Genomic DNA, 16,761 nt, shown 5'->3' with positions numbered 1-16,761 from the left:
GCGTGTCCGCACACAGACTCACTGGCCTGCCCCCTCCCCCCGCAGGGCCCTCCACGCCGGCCAGGCGCTTCAACTCCTATATTCACCTTGTCCTTTGCTGTCTGGTTTTTAGTAGATGAAGTTATTTCTCCTCATCTGGGGCCCTGTCCCTAACGGTGTCACACAGGGGCCGGTGCTGCCAAGCCAACCCCTAGCCTGGCTCTTGGGTGCTCAGCACAGCCCCTTCTGCAGAGCCCAAGAGGAGAGTGCCGAGGTCACAGACACCCCAAGGCCAGGAATTCAAGGGGCCTTCAAAAAGTTCCTTGGAAAATGGAATGAATGCAAAGATAATGGGATTTTCCAACCAACCTTCCGAAGCCCCTTTAAATCTTCTGCCTTGCCCACTACCCTCGGCCAGCCAGTGAAAGTCCTGCCAGCAGGGGCTCCACTTTCTACCTGTCCCTAAAGCTTGTCCCAGGCACCAGGGGCAATCCAAGTAGTGTCAGCAGGCAACCAAGGTCCAGGTTGGGGAAACAGCTCTGCACCTTCAAGGCGGGGCCAACCACCTGGGCGCCTGTGCATATGCATGTGTGTCTATGAATGTCTTTGTTACATATGTAAATGTGTACATATGCCTATGTGTATGTTACATAGGTGTATGTGCCTGCACCTGTGTGTGTATAGGTGTGGCCTTGGAGCCATCAAACTGGCTCCTATTCATAATGACCCTACATACAATTTCTGAGGCTGTAAATCTTCACGGGAGTAGACAGCTTCACCTTCCTTCTGTAGAGTGGCTGGTGGATTTGAACAGCCGACCTGGTGGTTAGCAGTCATGTGTGTGTGTATGCCGTTTGGGAACCACAGGACCCCTTGCAGTTGCTCAGAGTGGATAGAACCAGTCCCAACATTGGTGTCTGGTTGTGTGGCCTCCCCTAGGGTCCAGGAATGTGGAAACAAATTAAGTTTTTCCTAGGCCGTTGAAAGGAAGTCCCTCATTTGTAGTTGGAGCGGAGAGAGCCTTGGAATAGGGAGTGGAGAGCCCGTGGGCTCTCATTCCATTTGGATTGTTTGTTCTTACCTGAACGGAATCATTCGTCACTGGGGTGGGGGTGGGGGGTCCTGTAGAGCGCAGCTATTGTGTATCTGTACACGAGCTAAGGATCCAGCCGTGCCGCTTCCCCTACCACCCCCCAGGCTGGAAGGGAGTGATCTGGTCACCGCTGTGTACTGGGTCCACCTGACACAGAGTGAGTGAAGGAGAGCGTGAGCCCATGGTGCAGGCTACTCAGGGGTGCAGAACGCATGTGCCGGTGACCTCCTGGGCCTAACAAGACCACCGGGAGCTGGAGTCGAGGCTCTGAAGTAGGGAACTGGTCCAATTCAGTCCCCTTAAGCTTCTTGGCCCGAGGGCTTCTAAACCAAGGAATGACTCCAAACATTTAGTCCTCTCTAATCAGCCTCCTTCCTGCTTTCCCTTTCCAAGGAAACCGAGGATCCAAAGATGGGATGAGATGGGGAACCCTACTTGAAAAAAACAAGGGACCCAGAAACCCCAAGTTCCTGAGTTGGCTGACCTGGGTCAAGACCCCTACCAGAAGCTCAAGACTCTGAGTCTTGGAGGATGCCAGCCTCGGAGGGAGACCTCCTCTGAGAGGCAGCAGGGGCACGCTTGATGCCCCTGGAAGCTGGCAGGTCTGCCTGTCGCCCACACCAGTTCTCCAGCCTGTCCAGCTGAGGCTTACATGCCACCTGTCTGGGTATTGGCAGGGTGTGGATCCCATGGGAAGCATTGGGTATTGTGGGCTCAGAGCCTTAAAGAAGAGCTACAAAACCCGCCCTTTGAACTTGTTCAAAGTCATGGGCAAAGTAATACGAGACTTCATTCCAGCCTCCCAACTTCTCCCCACTGTCCTCAGAAAGCCCACTGGTGGTTAGCTAGCACCGAGGGGCGCACAAGCCCCGTGGCCTTGGCCAGAAGCCAAAGGCAGGGATTCTTCTCCTTGGCACAGTGGCTGTGCGCTTTTATTGTCCCTTCACCCCATCCCTTTCTTCTCTCCTCCACTGCCCAGTGAGTAGGAGCCTTCCCGTAACGTCTCATCAAAGATCATGGGGATTCAACGAGCAATCCCATCACCAGTTCTTGAGTGCAGATCGCATGCAAGGGTTCTGTGAGGTGCTGTACCAGGGCTCTCAAGTTCAGCTTCACAGCACAGGGTACTGACCCCACTGGACAAAGGAGGGCACACAGGCTAAGGAAACCAGCTGCCCCAGGCCATAGCTTGGAAGTGATGGTGCAGAGATTTCAACCTCGTCTGTATGACGCCTGATCCCAAGACATTGGCCACGTCCCCCTCCAGGCTTCCTGGGAGCCTGCTTCCCTGCACAACAAACGTGAGCCATCCTCTTAGAGCCTGCACTTGACCCATGAGGAGAATGCTCTAGAGACCACTCCATCCACTGGCACGCCCCTGGGGCAGGTCCATTCTCCCTACGCAGTCATCTGCTGTATCTCCCCCAGTTCCTCTGAGCTGGTCTCCATGGGTCAGCCCTCGCCCTCCTTCCTTCCTGCTTGGATCACAGATGGTGGTTTCTCTGAGACCCCTGTAGATGGATGGAGAGGTAGGGCCCTTACAGATCACCCCAGAGCTGCACTGAGGCCTCACCCTCTACCCTAGGGGTAACTGAAGACGGTCCCAACTCCCAGTGTTCAGCTCTATATCCAAGGTGTCTCCCTTGGCCTCTACTTACCACCACCCGCTCGCCTCTGTTGTCCCCAGGCCTGTGCAGGGCCCAAATGGGGATGTACAGTGGCTTGAACAACATTATGATTTGTAAAGCCTGCTCCTAATTAGTTTGACTTTGAATAAAGAGGGTAATTATTTTTAAATTTATTAACTGCTGCCTGGCCGGAGAAGTTTCCAGATCAAATGACACGGAGAAGCTATTTCTGCTCAGTGATGCAGCAATTTATATTACTGATCGGTCATTAAAACCCCTGGCAACGGAACCAGCTGTGTTCCCCGAGCCAAGAGAGTGTCCGGGTGTCAACTTTCGAGCCGGGCGTATAAATTAAGCCATTAATGGTATTTATCGGTTTATCTGGACTTAAACATGAGTTACTAATTTAGGACATCCCAGATATAGAACCGGAGCGGTGCCCCGGACGTGTGTGTGTGTGTGTGTGTGTGAATGTGTGCTTGAATGCATGTGTGTGGTTCTCACTCTGGTTTGACTCAACAGTGTAAAAAAAATTCTGATGTGTAAATGGAGTACACACGTCTCAGGGAGCTGCCTAGCTGTTAATTCCTCACTGCTCTGCAACCCAAATATTTTGGAAGCAGCAGTGTTTTGCAATATGTATTTATCATCATCTAAAAGGTGTAAAATGAGCTCTGTTTATCTCCTCCAAGTCTCTGCTGAACCAAAACAGACCACGGAAGCGTGACAACCACGCCAAGCCCAGTCCAACAGGAAGCATGGCCTCTCCAGGCACCAGCTGGAGCCCCCCAACATCTCGGAAGGGGGGTGGCACAGGCTGCAGGACCAGGGAAGCATGAGAGAGAAGTGAGGTCGTAGGGCGAGGTGGGCAGAAGGGACTTGCTCGACTGACGTGGAATCGCTAAGACTTTCTCCTAAATTCATTTTCTGTTTCAAGATGCGGCCGCCGCCTTCATCACCCGCCCTGTGCCAAGCAAGTGTTAGCTCTGTTCACTGCCCACATGGCAGCCCTGGCTTCGGGAGTCCCAAGGCCAATCTGATTCAGGGAAATTGTATCCGGCCCCGGGAGGTCACAGGTTGTTGGAGCTTTTTAGTTACATGGGCCACACGGATTCAAGAGAGCCTCAGCCAGGAGGGGTCCACCAAGCAAGTGCTCTCTGAGCAGGCTCCCTCTGAGCCAGCCTGTTCCCGGATCCCGCAGACAAGAGTGCTGTGAGCGTGCAGGTGTTGGAAGTAGTGAAGAGAAACGGAAGCCGGACTCGGGCCAAGGTCCAGCCCTCCAGCTCCTAGCGGGTGGCTCCTGGCCTCAGCTTCCTGTGTGTGAAATGGGTGTGACCAAGGCTCTTGAAGGCCGCAGTGTCCAACCTAAAAGAAGTGGTTTCATCCTTATTGTCTCTCCTTTCCTTCTCTGGAGTCTTTCCTCCTCCACGATGGTGATGACAGGGCCTGCTTTCCCCAGGCCAGTCACGGGTTCTTTCCAGCCTTCCCCATCACCAGGCCTCGCCTTTCTTCCGGAGCCCCCTTCCTGGCACAGGGGTGGCAAAGAGAGGTCAAAGTGTGTGCTCTCCTGGGTGATTAGGGGAACAGAGAGTCCCTGGGTGCTTGCCTGCCTTCTGCTGCCAATGGAAACACAAGGGTGAGTCCACTCAGAGGTACCTCCAAGTAGGTCACCTCCCAGTGATCCACTTCCCCCAAGTCAGGTACCCTGTGAGGCACAGCTTGATTGGCAGACCCATGCGAATCTGGGCTCTAGGGAGCTCTGTGCCGTGTCAACAGGAGCCCTGGTAATGCGGTGGGTTAAGCACTCCTCGGTTAACGTGGTAGTTCTATAATCTGTTGTCAATTTGAGAGGATTAAGAGCGAAGGGGTGGAGTCTGGCCAGTCAATCGGGTCGCTGCTTGATGACCTCATTTGTTGGTGCTAAGGAGGTAAATCGCCTGCTGGAGGCAGGACGCAGACTCACTCCCTGGGAGATATTGCAGCTGACAGGGCACATGGGGCTAACCCAATGTCTTGAGCTGGAGGAGCCACGTGGAGACCCCTGCCAGCCCCGAGATGCTTATACCGCTATCGGATCCACAAGACTTTGCACCCACTGGCCTGTGATCTTCCTGCACTTGGCATCACTGCATGCTTCATGAGTCTGAAGAGGAATTTATAGATTGGTATCAGATATATGGGCTAATATCGGACTTACGGACTTGATCTGGACTGGACTGGGATGTTTTCTCAATGTTCACCTGCTCTTAAATATAAACATCTTCCTTATACACATAAATCTCTCTCTGGATTTGTTTTTCTAGTTACCCAGACTAACAGCTGCGATCTGGAAGTTCAAAGCCACCAGCCGCTCCTCAGGGGCAAGAGAAGGCTTTCTAGTCCTGTGAAGAGTTACGGTCTCAGAAACCCACAGGGGCAGTTGCACCCTGTCCTGTCAGGTCTCCGTGAATCGGAATAGACTTGGTGACAGCAAGTTAGAGACTCACACACGCGTGGCCTTTGGGAAGGGTTTCTTTCACTTCAATTCCAAGCACCCTATTTCCAGGGCGCATCCCAGTGTCCACATGTGTCAGTGCTTTGTTCCTTTCCACTGCTGAGGAACATTCCATTACATACATGTGTAACTTTTAAAAAGCCCATTCTTCCTGTGATCGGGATCTGGGTTGTGTCGACTGTTGTCATGCTGCTACACCTACTGGTGTGCACGTTTTTGCATGCCAGGAGCTTTCGTTTCTCGTAGGTCTACGCCTAGGACAGGACTTGCTGGGTCCTGTGCACAAAGACATCACGGTGGGCAGAGAAGACCCAAAACCAAACCACCGCCATTGAGTCCATTCCAACGCAGAGTGGACAGAGCAGCGCCGTCTCTAAAGCTAAAAATCTGAACGGGAGCAGACAGCCTCATCGTCTCCCTTGCAGGTAGCACCCTAACTCACAGTCCGCTGTGCCACAAGGCTCCTCGTTTGGTAGAGGGCTGGGAGGGGGTGGGAGAGGGAAGGCCTGCAAGGAGATGGGCTGGCCCAGAGGCTCAAACAGAACGATTGTGAGCACGGTGCGGGAACCGGCAATGTTTTGTTGTGCTGTGCACAGGCGTCCTCATGCGTCAGAACAGACTCTAGGACACCTTACAAGAACACAGTCATTCTCCGTGCCGCCCTTGGAGGACCGGCCCTACGCTTTCCACAGCGGCAGAACCACTTCATACCCCCCAGAAGCGGATGAGGGTCCTAATTTCTCCGCACAGTCCTTGCTACTATTTCTGTTATTGATTCTGGTGGGTGTGAAGTGGCATGTCCTTGTGGTTGTGATAGGCACTTCCTGGTGGCGAACGACGAGCCCCTTTTCCTGCGATCATTGGTCATCTGTGTATCTTTGGAGAACTGTCTATTCAAACTCTCTGCCTGCTTTTTAATCGGGTCATTTCTTTTATTGTGGAATTCTAAGAGTTCTGCCTACATTACAGTGCGATATAATGAATGATTTAATATGGCTCTTCTAGCCATAACCTTTGTCATTCCCACCAAATGACTTCTCTCTGATGGGTCTGCGGAAGACGACGAGGGAAGATCTGATACCAGTGCATGATTTGGCTGTCAGCGATTGCCTTCCCGCTGGGTATAACATGAGCCACCTCAGAAGTAGCGAGGGGATTTTAAGATCAGCAAGCGCTAGGAGTGCACCCCAAGATCCCTGCACAGGGAACCTGCTTGATCCCGGAGACAGACCTGGGAGCCGGAGCATGAGACAGAGCGGTGGACTTCCCAGCCCACAGAGCAAGTGAAGCCGAGTGCTTGAGAACAGGAGGCTGGCCTGTGGAGTGGGGTGCCCGTGGGCACTCGATTCTGGGAGCTGTATTTGCCAACCCGTGGAGCCCAAACTGAGAGCCCTCAGGTTAAGGCTTACGGTGGAGTGGCATGCCCCTTGGGCATTTATTAGCAGCCTTAAGAGTTCTGTAACGCGTCCTCCCTGAGCAATTGTGTCCTGAGCATTTCTCCTGTTGATTTCCCCAACAAACCAGGAGCACCGTCAGTGTGCAGTCATTGCAAAGAATGACAGGACCCAGGTGATATAGTAGACAGACTGCTCCGCCGATATGTAGCTCTAAGTCCCTCATCAAATGTCTGATTTAAAAGTACTTTCTCCTCCTTTCAAAGGACTGACTGTCATCGAGTCTATGACGATTTATAGCGACCCTGTAGGACAGGATGGAACTACGCCCTGTGGATTTCCAAGACCGTAATTGTTCATGGGAACAGAAAGCCCTCTCTCTCTCTCCCTCAGAGCAACTGGCAGTTTTGAACTGCTGACCTTTCGGACAATGCGTAGTAACCACTACCACCAATCCGGATTCTTTCCTATGGGTGAGAGACCCAACCTGATTTCTGACATCATCTCCCGCACATCTCTCCCCGCTCTCTGGCCACAATGTTCTTCACACTAACCCTGAACCCGGCAAGCTCGATCCAGCCTCAGGGCTGCGCAGGCGCCTGCTCCTCCTGTGCGGACGCCGTTCCAGGAGGCGCTGGAGTGCCTCCCTCTCTCCCTGTACATTTTGCTCCAGGAATCACCAGCCCAGAGAGACCTTTTCTGTCCATCCTACACGCCACTCTTCTCACTGTCATTCTCTACCACTTCCTAGCCCCCGCCAACGTGATATGACTCACTCGCTCGCTTCTTCCGTCTCCCATCAGAATCTAGATTCTGTGGGGCCTTGGGATGGGGTCCGTAATGTACATGGTTTTTGTTACAGTTGATGTTAGCTGCGGCGTTGCTCTCTACCCCCAGGTGACCCCACAGGCAGGGAGGAAAATGCTCCCTGGTTCTGGGCCAGCCCCGTGACTGGCTGCACACGGAACCAGTGTAACCCATCAGGTCTCTGCTGGCTCGTTTGTGGAAGTAGAGCATCGGGCTCTTCTTGTCTCGTCTGTCTTAGTCTGGGAGCTCCACTGATGCTGTTCCCTCGGAGAAGCATACATGCCTCCACTGACAGAGGCCCCGGCCAGGAATCGAACCGGGGTCTCTTGCATGGAAGACAAGAATTCTACCACTGCACCACCAATGTCTCACATCATGACACTAAAAGGCTCAAATGGTGCCGGGCATGTTATGGGAACACGAGCAGTATTTATGAAGTCAAATAAACCCACTACTATTTACAGAATGTGAACTATGGCATCACACATTCTGCAAAACAGTTCTAAGTAGTAAAATACCGAAATAGCCTCCCTCGGTCCCCTCCGGAAAGTGGGTCCTATTACCACTCCACACGTTATCAAGAACCCGAACTCAGAGACCGCCAGTAGTCAGCAGTCAGCAGTAAGAGCTAGACGACTTGCTTCATCATTGACTTGGTAAGTCACTCTCCCCTCTTTGAGCCTCAGTCTCCTCATCTGGAGCAGTGGCCGGCACACTGTGGCTCTCCAACCACAGGTGGTTCAGAAATAAACGTGGTAGGCTCTAAAGGGCATTATTCAAATAATGGGAATTTCACTTGTTTGTAAAACTATCTTTACGGCTCTCGAAGGAGTTTTCAATTGTCGTTGAGGGACAGGATTAGCTCTTCCGTCTCAAAAGTTTGCCAATCCCTGATCTGTCACATGGGAGCAGCCTCGCGCTTCCCTGGCTTACTTACGGGAAGATTCAAACCAGCTCATGGAGCACACGGCGAATAGCCCCTGGCACTCTGTACGAGCTCGGCAAGTGATCCCCGATAGCACGGGGTTACCCCTTGCGCGGCGAGCTCAACGGTCAGCAATCTGAAACCCCCAGTGGCTCCTGGGGAGAAAGACAGGCCTTTCTTCTCCCGTTAAAGAGTTATAGTCTCAGAAACTCACAGGGGCCACTTCTGCCCTGTCCTAGAGGGTCACCCTGAATGGGTACCAACTGGATGGCCATGAGTTAGGAAGTGACCCTTGGTGCTGCTGGTGAAGACAATGACGGCTCAGATGATGGTGATGGGAGGCCCCGCCAGACCCTATGCGGCCAATACTCAGTGGTGGACTGAGTCTTATAGACAATGAGTAAGCGCTTTCTCAGAAGAGGACCAGCCCAGCACGGTCACCTAAGTGTCAGAAGCTAGTCAGGGGGAAGAGGTCTCCTGACCATTCATCAAGGGAAGAGGTGTTAAGTAACATCTTGGAGTTCCTAAGGCCTCAATATGAGCATCCCAGAAACTTTGGCGAAGACAGGGTGCCAGTGGCCTATTAGAGAAAGTGACCTTGAACGAATCCAAGGCAGCTCTTCCTACAGAGCCACGGTAAAGATGTAAATTCCTTCCCAGCCAACCTCACAGGCAAGAGGGACAGAGTCTGGTGGAGGCTCTCCACTCCCAGCAGATCACTGGACCGGCTGTCTTTGGGAGATGTGTATCTCATCAGGGCCCTTCCTCTCCATCCATGTCACCCTGGAGACACCTGGAGGACGGAAACCAAAGTCAACTCACCAGTGTGGGTCTGTCTGTGGGTCTCCAGTGCATCCTCCTTCGAAAACTGGGCACCGCACTGATCGCAGACAAAGGCTTTGGCACCCGCTGAAAGATAAAGGAGGCAGTTACCACATGGACATTATTCTACTGGAGGCTGGGGGGATTGTTCTGGGTCAATATCAGGCAGGTGGACACTGGGGGGAGGAGCTGGACACTTGTGGCTAGCCCAGCAGCCAGCTCAGTTCTTTCTCCAAGACGTGCCCACTCGCCCCTTCGAGTTCTAAATGCTGCCCGAGGGAAGAAGCAACACAGTTAGGGCAACCAAGAGAAACCGAGATGAGGTCGAGATGAGACGGCACGGGGAGAAGGCGGCTTCTGAGGCACAAGCTCCAAGAACAAGGAGCCCGAGGGGTGCATTGAGGCGCTCGGCGGCTGGCCACAAGGTCAGTGCTGTGACCCTGCCAGGTGCTCCCTGGGAGAAAGCTGCACCAGAGTGCTTCCGTGCACGTGACAGCCTTGGAAAGCGGCTGGGGCAGGTCTCCTCTGTCCTATAGCAAATGGCTCACAATGGCAATGGATTTGGGGTTGCTTTCCTTTGTGTTTCGCTTTGGTGAAATTGATACCCATCAGGGGTGAGGGGTCCCCCAGTTGCCTAAATTATATTTTAAGGGAAAGAAAGAAATGTTGGCACAAGGACATCTTTACTTGGATGCATGCAAACCCACGAACCTGCATGCACACACACACACACACACACACACACACACACACACACACGTTGCTGTCGAATGGAGGCCCTGTCTCTGTCAGAGGGAACCGGGAGTCAAAGGCTGTGGCCTTTGGAAGTAGACCAGTAGGCCTTTCTAGTGAGGTTTCCCTGGGTAGACTCAAACCGTCACCTTTTTTGTTGGTAGCCAAGTGCTCACTCATGCTCACCACCCAGAGACTTCCTGAACTTGGTACGTCCCAAACAAAGCTCACCATCCACCCCAACCATCTCCTTCGCCTGGTCGTCTCCCAGGCCTTTAGGACAAAGCCCACACTCCTTATCAAGGCCTGAGAAGAACCTTCTTTTTTATAAATCATTTTATTGGGGGCTCTTATACCTCTTATCTCAATCCACCCATTCATCCATTGAGTGGAGCACTTTTGTACATGTTGCCATTTTCATTTTCAAAATATTTTCTTTCTCCTTGAGCCCATGGTATCAGCTCATTTACCCCTCCCTCCCCCACTGTCCCTCCCTCATGAACCCTTGATAATTCATAAATTATTATTTTTTCATGTCTTACACTGACCAATGTCTCCCTTTATCTACTTTTCTGTTGTCTATCCCCCTGGGAGGGGGTTATAGGTAGATCATTACGATCGGTTCCCCCTTTATCCCCACCTTCTTCCCCTCCTGGTATCACTACTTTCATTATTGGTCCTGAGGGGTTTATCTGTCCTAGATCCCCTGTGTTTTGAGCTCTTATCTGTACCTGTGTATATGCTCTGGTCTAGCTGGATTTCTAAGGTAGAATTGAGCTCATGATAATGGGAGGGAGGAAGCATTAAAGAGCTAGTGGAAAGTTGTATGTATCAACGGCGCTATACTGCACCCTGACTGGCTCGTCTCCTCCTAAGAAGCCCTTCTTGGCATTCCTCTACTCACCATCCTGTTCCATCTCTCCGCCATTCCTCCTCCATCTGGCTGACCGTGTTCAGCCACAGTGAACTACCCGGGTGCCCTGGAGTCCCTCACTGCTGGGCGTCTGCCTCTCACACTTCGTTCCTTTCCCTCACTCCCACAATGCTGTTGTGAGCTCCATCAGGCCCACCCTGCCTCCTGAGGATCCCATGCACAAGGGAACACATGCCCCTGGTTCTCTGCCGTCCTGGGATCCATGGTGGCTCAGACCACTGTAAACCATACGGTTCTCATGAGCTGGTTTCCCACAAGCAGGTCACTGGGGCATTCTTCCTAGTCCTTCTTAGTCTGGAAGTTCTGCTGCCCCCTGTCCAACCTCAGGGCAGGCCTGCACTGACAGGCGGGTAGTAGCTGCGCACAAAGTGCCCTGAAACTACATCTCCTGCTCAGAAGGTGCAAACTTCCACCACCGGACTACCGAAGCCCGTCCCCGCAGTAGAGGTGCTTCCGCTCATCGTGCTGGCACCAGCTTAGTCTCCGGCTCCAGGAAGGCTGCTGGGCCCTCGTGTTGGGCTAGCCCATCTTTCTTAGTGCTCCCGTAACACCCCGCATAGCCCAGATCAAAGCCCCGACCACGCTGTTTATTACAAAGTCCAGGGTACCTGTCCCTGTCTCCCACTACACTGTCAACCATGTCACAATGTCAAGATGAAGCAGCAGGGCTTCTGACCACTTGCTCAAAATGTTCGGAGCCCCGATTCACTGTCTGACCCAGTAGGCGTCATCTACTACAAGCCTTGATACTTGTCCTTCAAGATTTACCTCTTCCTGTACTCCGTGATCAGCACTGCCATGGCCCGGGGAAGGCTATGCCACATGCCTGAAGCACTCTTGGCTTTCGGGGTTCCCATCCATCAGGGCCCCAGATCAACTTAACAGAGGCAGGGTCAGTGAAGGCTCTGGATACTTCACACTTCCTTACTCCAAGCAACCTCATGGCCCAATCCTCATACCAATTCTGAATTCCTCTTCTTGACTTCACGATCTCCCATAAAGTGGGCCACTCGGTCATCTAGCTCGATAGGTTGGAGTATTCCTTCATCTTCCCTGGGCCCTGACCAACCTCCCCCAGATCTCTGAGCCTGAGCAGTGCCCTGCCCAGCTCTAACCCCTCGTTCTATTCTAACTCGACCCCTCTTTCAGACGCAGGGGGCTGCCTGTACCAACACCCCAGCCCCTCACTGCGCTGCCCTGTCCCATCTGCTACTGCACTCGGCTCCTCAGTGTGATCGTGCATGGTCCCAAGAGTTTGGGTTTCGAAATCGAGCTTAGTACGGATTACTTCCTAAACACGTTTAAGTTCAGTTTTTAAACCACCGCAGCATTTCTCAGGCTTTACTATAGAATACTGCTTTTTGTGTGTTTGCATGTTATCTCCCTTAATCCTAATAACAACGTCTTAAAGTACATACTGTTATTATTGCCATCATTTAGAAGAGATTCCCAAAGCCCAAAGAGTTAACCTTGGCTAAAGTCAGTCTCTCTCTCTCTCTCTCTCTCTCTCTCTCTCTCTCTCTCTCTCTCTCTCTCACACACACACACACACACACACACACACACACACACACACACACATCAAGTCAATTCCAAATCATAGCCATCCAACACAGGGTTTCAGAAGCTGTAAATCTTAAGGGAGCAGACAGCCTGCTGTTACTCCCAAAGAACGGCTGGTGGGCTTGAACTGCCAGCCTTGTGGTCAGCAGTCTAACCTTATCTACCAGCTCCTTTAAAAAGAAGTCACAACAGACCATCACAGAGGTGGGTTTGACCCCAGACGGCAGGGCTTTACAGTCTCTTCTCTTTAACCGGCACCTTTCAGCCTCCTTAGGTTTTCACTGCCAGGATGCTCCGTGGGTAAGAAGGTGGGGGTCTGGGGACCTCCTCTTCCAATTGAAACAAAGAAAACTCTACTTGCTCACTTTGTACATCAAGGTTTTGTGTAAAATCCTATTTAGAAAACCTCCGCATTGGATGCTGGGTACCTGCTTCTAGACCAGAACCGTACCAGAACAGGCGCAAATAACACTGAACAGCTCTTGCCCAGGGGAGCCCGGGAGCCTCCTTCTCGGATGTGAGGTCCCACGAGAGTGTGAGCTCCAATATTTGTGGTGGCAAGTGGGACAGAGTCTCTAGCAGGTGCTCAATAAATATTTGCAGACAGGCTGAAATGAGTGAGATCTGAAATCTCGCTTTCTGAAGAGCTTTAGAACCAAACATGGTCATCGGTCTCTAAGCGGTTGAGCTCAATTCAGCCTGCAGGCAGGGAAGGAGACCTCGAAGCCCTCTTGGCACCCCATCAAGCTGCGAGGCACCCTTGGACCAAGTACTGGTGTGCCGGTTATTGAGGTTCTAAAAAAATGGTGCCCTGGGCGGTGACAGCCAAATAGTCACAATCCTGTGCTCCCAGGTTCCTTGTCATCGAGTCAGTTCTGACTCGCTGTGACTCTATAGGACAGGGCAGAACTGCCACTGCGGGTTTCCAAGTACACTCTTACAGGAACGGAAGCTCAAAAGCCTCGTCTTTCTCCCGCAGAGGGGGCCAGGGGACCTGAGGGGCATACCAGCTGAACAGGGTGAGCACAGATGGCCACAGTGGCAGTATCAACCCCTCCCCCCCAAATCCCTGGGGGTTTACCCTGGCACACAGCGGACCCCAGGGGCACAGCAGAGGGGTGACTATGCTTCTCCACATCCTCCCTGCACTCAGGGGTGCCCTATGGATGCCCGTGGAGTGTCTGCCTTGTGGTTAGCAGCCCAATCTGAAACCCACCCACTATGCCACCATGCTTCTGCAGAGGGCAACTAGGGCCATTTCCATCAACTGCCATTGGCATGCCCACAGGACCTCCAAGAACAAAGTCGGCCAGTGTGGGTGTTGTGGAGGCTGGGGGCTTCCACTTCTGCACAATTAGACACCAGCTCCCCAGCCCCAAATCTTTAGCCATCAATGATTTTCTGTGGAACTGTGAGGATCTGATTTTAATTGTATTTCTTTCTTTGGTTTTTTCTGTTCTCGCAGTTCCCTAACGGAGAAGATGGAGGGGGGAGGCCTAAGGAGCAGGTGTGTGTGTGTGTGTGTAGGTGTGTGTGTGTGTGTCTTTGGGGGGGGCACCCTGTGGGCTAGCCATTGAGCCCCAGTCCTGCAATCGAGTGCAAGGTCTGAGGGTGCGCGGGCTTCAAAGGGATGTGGGCCGTGAGTTCTTAGAAAACAGCCTCCGTGCGGGCTAGAGGAGCTGCTTGCTTTAATGATGGAGACGCAGAGAGAGAAAGGAGGGCAGGTAGGAAATAAGGGGCAGGATGTGTATTATCAGACGAGCTCAGATGAAGATAAAATACATCAGCACACAGGATCGAGCAGAGGGTCCAAGCCTGACCACATCTGTTAGCCTTCAAAGCCCTCCCCACACCAGCCCCAGCTCGCTCAAGTCACGAAACGGGCTGAAGATGAACGTGAAAGTCCCTCTCCCCAGTGAGTGCCTGGGTCAGAGGCCACAGCACACATGGGCGTGGGCTCCCCCCTCGGCCTCCATTCACAGGGCTCAGATCTACGCCTCCATCTGACCACCCCACCCCCTCCAGGGCTCCCCGGCTGAGCCGCAGGGCCAGGCTGTGCCACAGAGAGGCGTGTGCCCAGCACAGAGAGGCAGAGGAGCACACCCCCCTGCAAAGGAAGCGGTGCCTTTAAACTGTCTCTGTAATGGCTGGCTCGGAGGCAGAAATATTTGGCAGCCCTGAAATTAAAAGTGATAAATTTTCTCGCCAAGCTTTGATCGATAATAGAGGTCTCATCTGTTAATCAATAAGACAGTCTCTGCCTGTTTACTGTGCATATGTTGTTCGCTGCTGCCTTCGGTATGATGTCAGGTTTGCATTCAAAGCAACTCAAGTGTGCATAAACCACATGGCTGTTCCCAACATGCATTTCGGGGACACCATTCGGTCACTAATGCATTTATAAAGCACCGGTGCTGGGGTGGGGACCTGAGGGGCATGCCAGCTGAACAGGGTGAGCACAGATGGCCACAGCGGCATTATCTACCCCCCCAAATCCCTGGGGGTTTACCCTGGCACAGAGAGGACCCCAGGGGCACAGCAGAGGGGTGACTGTGCTTCTCCACGCTCTCCCTGCACACAGGGGTGCCCTCCGGGTGCCGGTGGAGTGTCTGTCCAGTATCTGATAGCTCCAGTCACCGAACAACAGAAGCAAGCCTTGCCCGCATGCAGCATGCATTCTAGCGAGGAGGGGGGGGGAGTCTGATTTGCTTGTTTTTTAATCGAGTAACTATAAAATAGGTCAGGTAGTGACCGTGACTTAATACAAGAAAAAGAAAGAAACTTATTTAAAAATAGGGACTGAAAAAACAAAAAACCCAAACCACTTGCCCTCAAGTCAACTTGTGGCCCCCGTGTGCTGCTAGCAGGGTAGAAATGCCTTCAATGGGGTTTCAAGGTTGTGACTTCTTTGGGAAGCAGATGGCCAGGCCTTTATTCCAAGGTGTCTCTGGGTGGGTTCAAACGCCACCCTTTCTGCTAGTCGTGGAGGGGCCCGACCGTGCATCCACTCAGGGACCCCTGGCGAATGCTGGGCGCTGCTGCTGTTGCTGCTTCTACATAGGGGACCCAGGGAGGACCCGTATGGCGAGGTGACGTCTGAAGAAGGGGGGTGAGAAGCTCTGCGGCTAACAGCCCAAGCAAGACCCAAGGCCCGTGAGGAGTCAGCGACCAGCTGGCTGGACGGAAGAGGGAGAGAGGGGTCAGGCGGAGGGGCAGACACGAGGGAGAAGAGCAGGACACACATCGGGCTCACTCTCAGTGCCATCGCATCCACGCTGACTCAGAGTGACCCTCTAGGACAGGTGGGGCTGCGCCTGTGGGTTTCTGAGACTGCAGCTCTTTACGGGAGGAGGCCCCGTCTGTCTTCCATGGACTGTCTGGTGGTTTCCAACTGCTCACTTATAACTAACAGCCCAACTTGTAACCATTATGCCACCAAAGCTCCTTTCCAAGTGGGCTAGACCCTCACGAATCACTTCTGGCCATTGCAGACCAAAGAACAAGGGGAACGAACCGTGGAATCTGGAGTCTGAAAAAGGGGCCCAGGTTTGTCTGGCCACCCACGACCGTGGAGGTCGCACAAGTCTTCAGAACTGGCTGAGCCTGCTTCCCAGTCTGCAAAAAGGGGATCCCCAGGTCTGGCCCCTCACCCGAGGTTGCTGCCTGGACTGGGGATACTGAAGACTTGGAAGGTCTTTGCTCGTCGACAAGCGTTCGGCTAATAAGAGGATCACTGGTGACATTGCTAAGAAACCCACGTGGCCCCGTGGGCTCATCACAGGCCTCCAAGTTGAGAGGATGGTGGTTCAAACCCACCCGCACTGAGCGCAGGAGGAAAGCGAGGCTGCCTGTACCTGTAAGGATTTATAGCCTCAGACACTCTAGGGAGCACTGAGTCTGAACCAACGCGACAGCAGTGAGTTTGCTTTGTAAATGTTTGAGTGGCTGAACGATGTCACTGGGGAGGCAGGAGCATTTGGGTTAAGGGCCCAGGATTCAGGTCAGACGCAACTGCATGTGGACTGGAGCAGAGCCGTCACCAGCTGTGACCCTGGGCAAGCGGCCTAGTCCCGCTGAAGCTGCGGCCTTCTATGAGCAATGAGAACCACAGGTGTGCGTGACACGGTGGGTGGGTAGGTACCTGGTGGGTGGGCGGGCGGCGGAAACAGTAAGCATCAAGTGTTGTCCCCTAGAAAGAGCTCCCATTACTTGGGGGCCATTTGTCTTATGTCCAACGCCGAGCTCGCGCGTGAAGACGTACTTCACTACCCTCAGGCCCACAGCTTGCCCCTCCAGCATGGAGGAGAGGGACGGCTGCATTGCAGGGAGGAGAACGGCCCGCCCTGTGCCCCGGGTGTGGGTGCTCGTCCTGCCTTGCCCATCAGTCCGC

At 53.1% G+C, this 16,761-nt stretch overlaps 1 protein-coding gene across 2 annotated transcripts in view; it reads right to left on the bottom strand.

Moving 5' to 3' along the window:
* Positions 1-16,761, bottom strand: part of ZBTB16 (zinc finger and BTB domain containing 16) — a 229,179-nt gene that overhangs the window by 63,372 nt on the left and 149,046 nt on the right. For both annotated transcript variants that reach the window (XM_075546620.1, XM_075546621.1), the window contains exon 4: positions 9,143-9,229. In XM_075546620.1, the coding sequence (XP_075402735.1) occupies positions 9,143-9,229 (87 nt within the window). The remainder of the gene's footprint in view (positions 1-9,142; positions 9,230-16,761) is intronic.

This window comes from Tenrec ecaudatus, chromosome 4 (genome assembly GCF_050624435.1).
Source record: "Tenrec ecaudatus isolate mTenEca1 chromosome 4, mTenEca1.hap1, whole genome shotgun sequence".
In the NCBI taxonomy this organism is placed as follows: Eukaryota; Metazoa; Chordata; class Mammalia; order Afrosoricida; family Tenrecidae; genus Tenrec; species Tenrec ecaudatus.
Note: the sequence above shows the minus strand (reverse complement) of the source record. Positions and strands in the feature narration are given on the sequence as shown.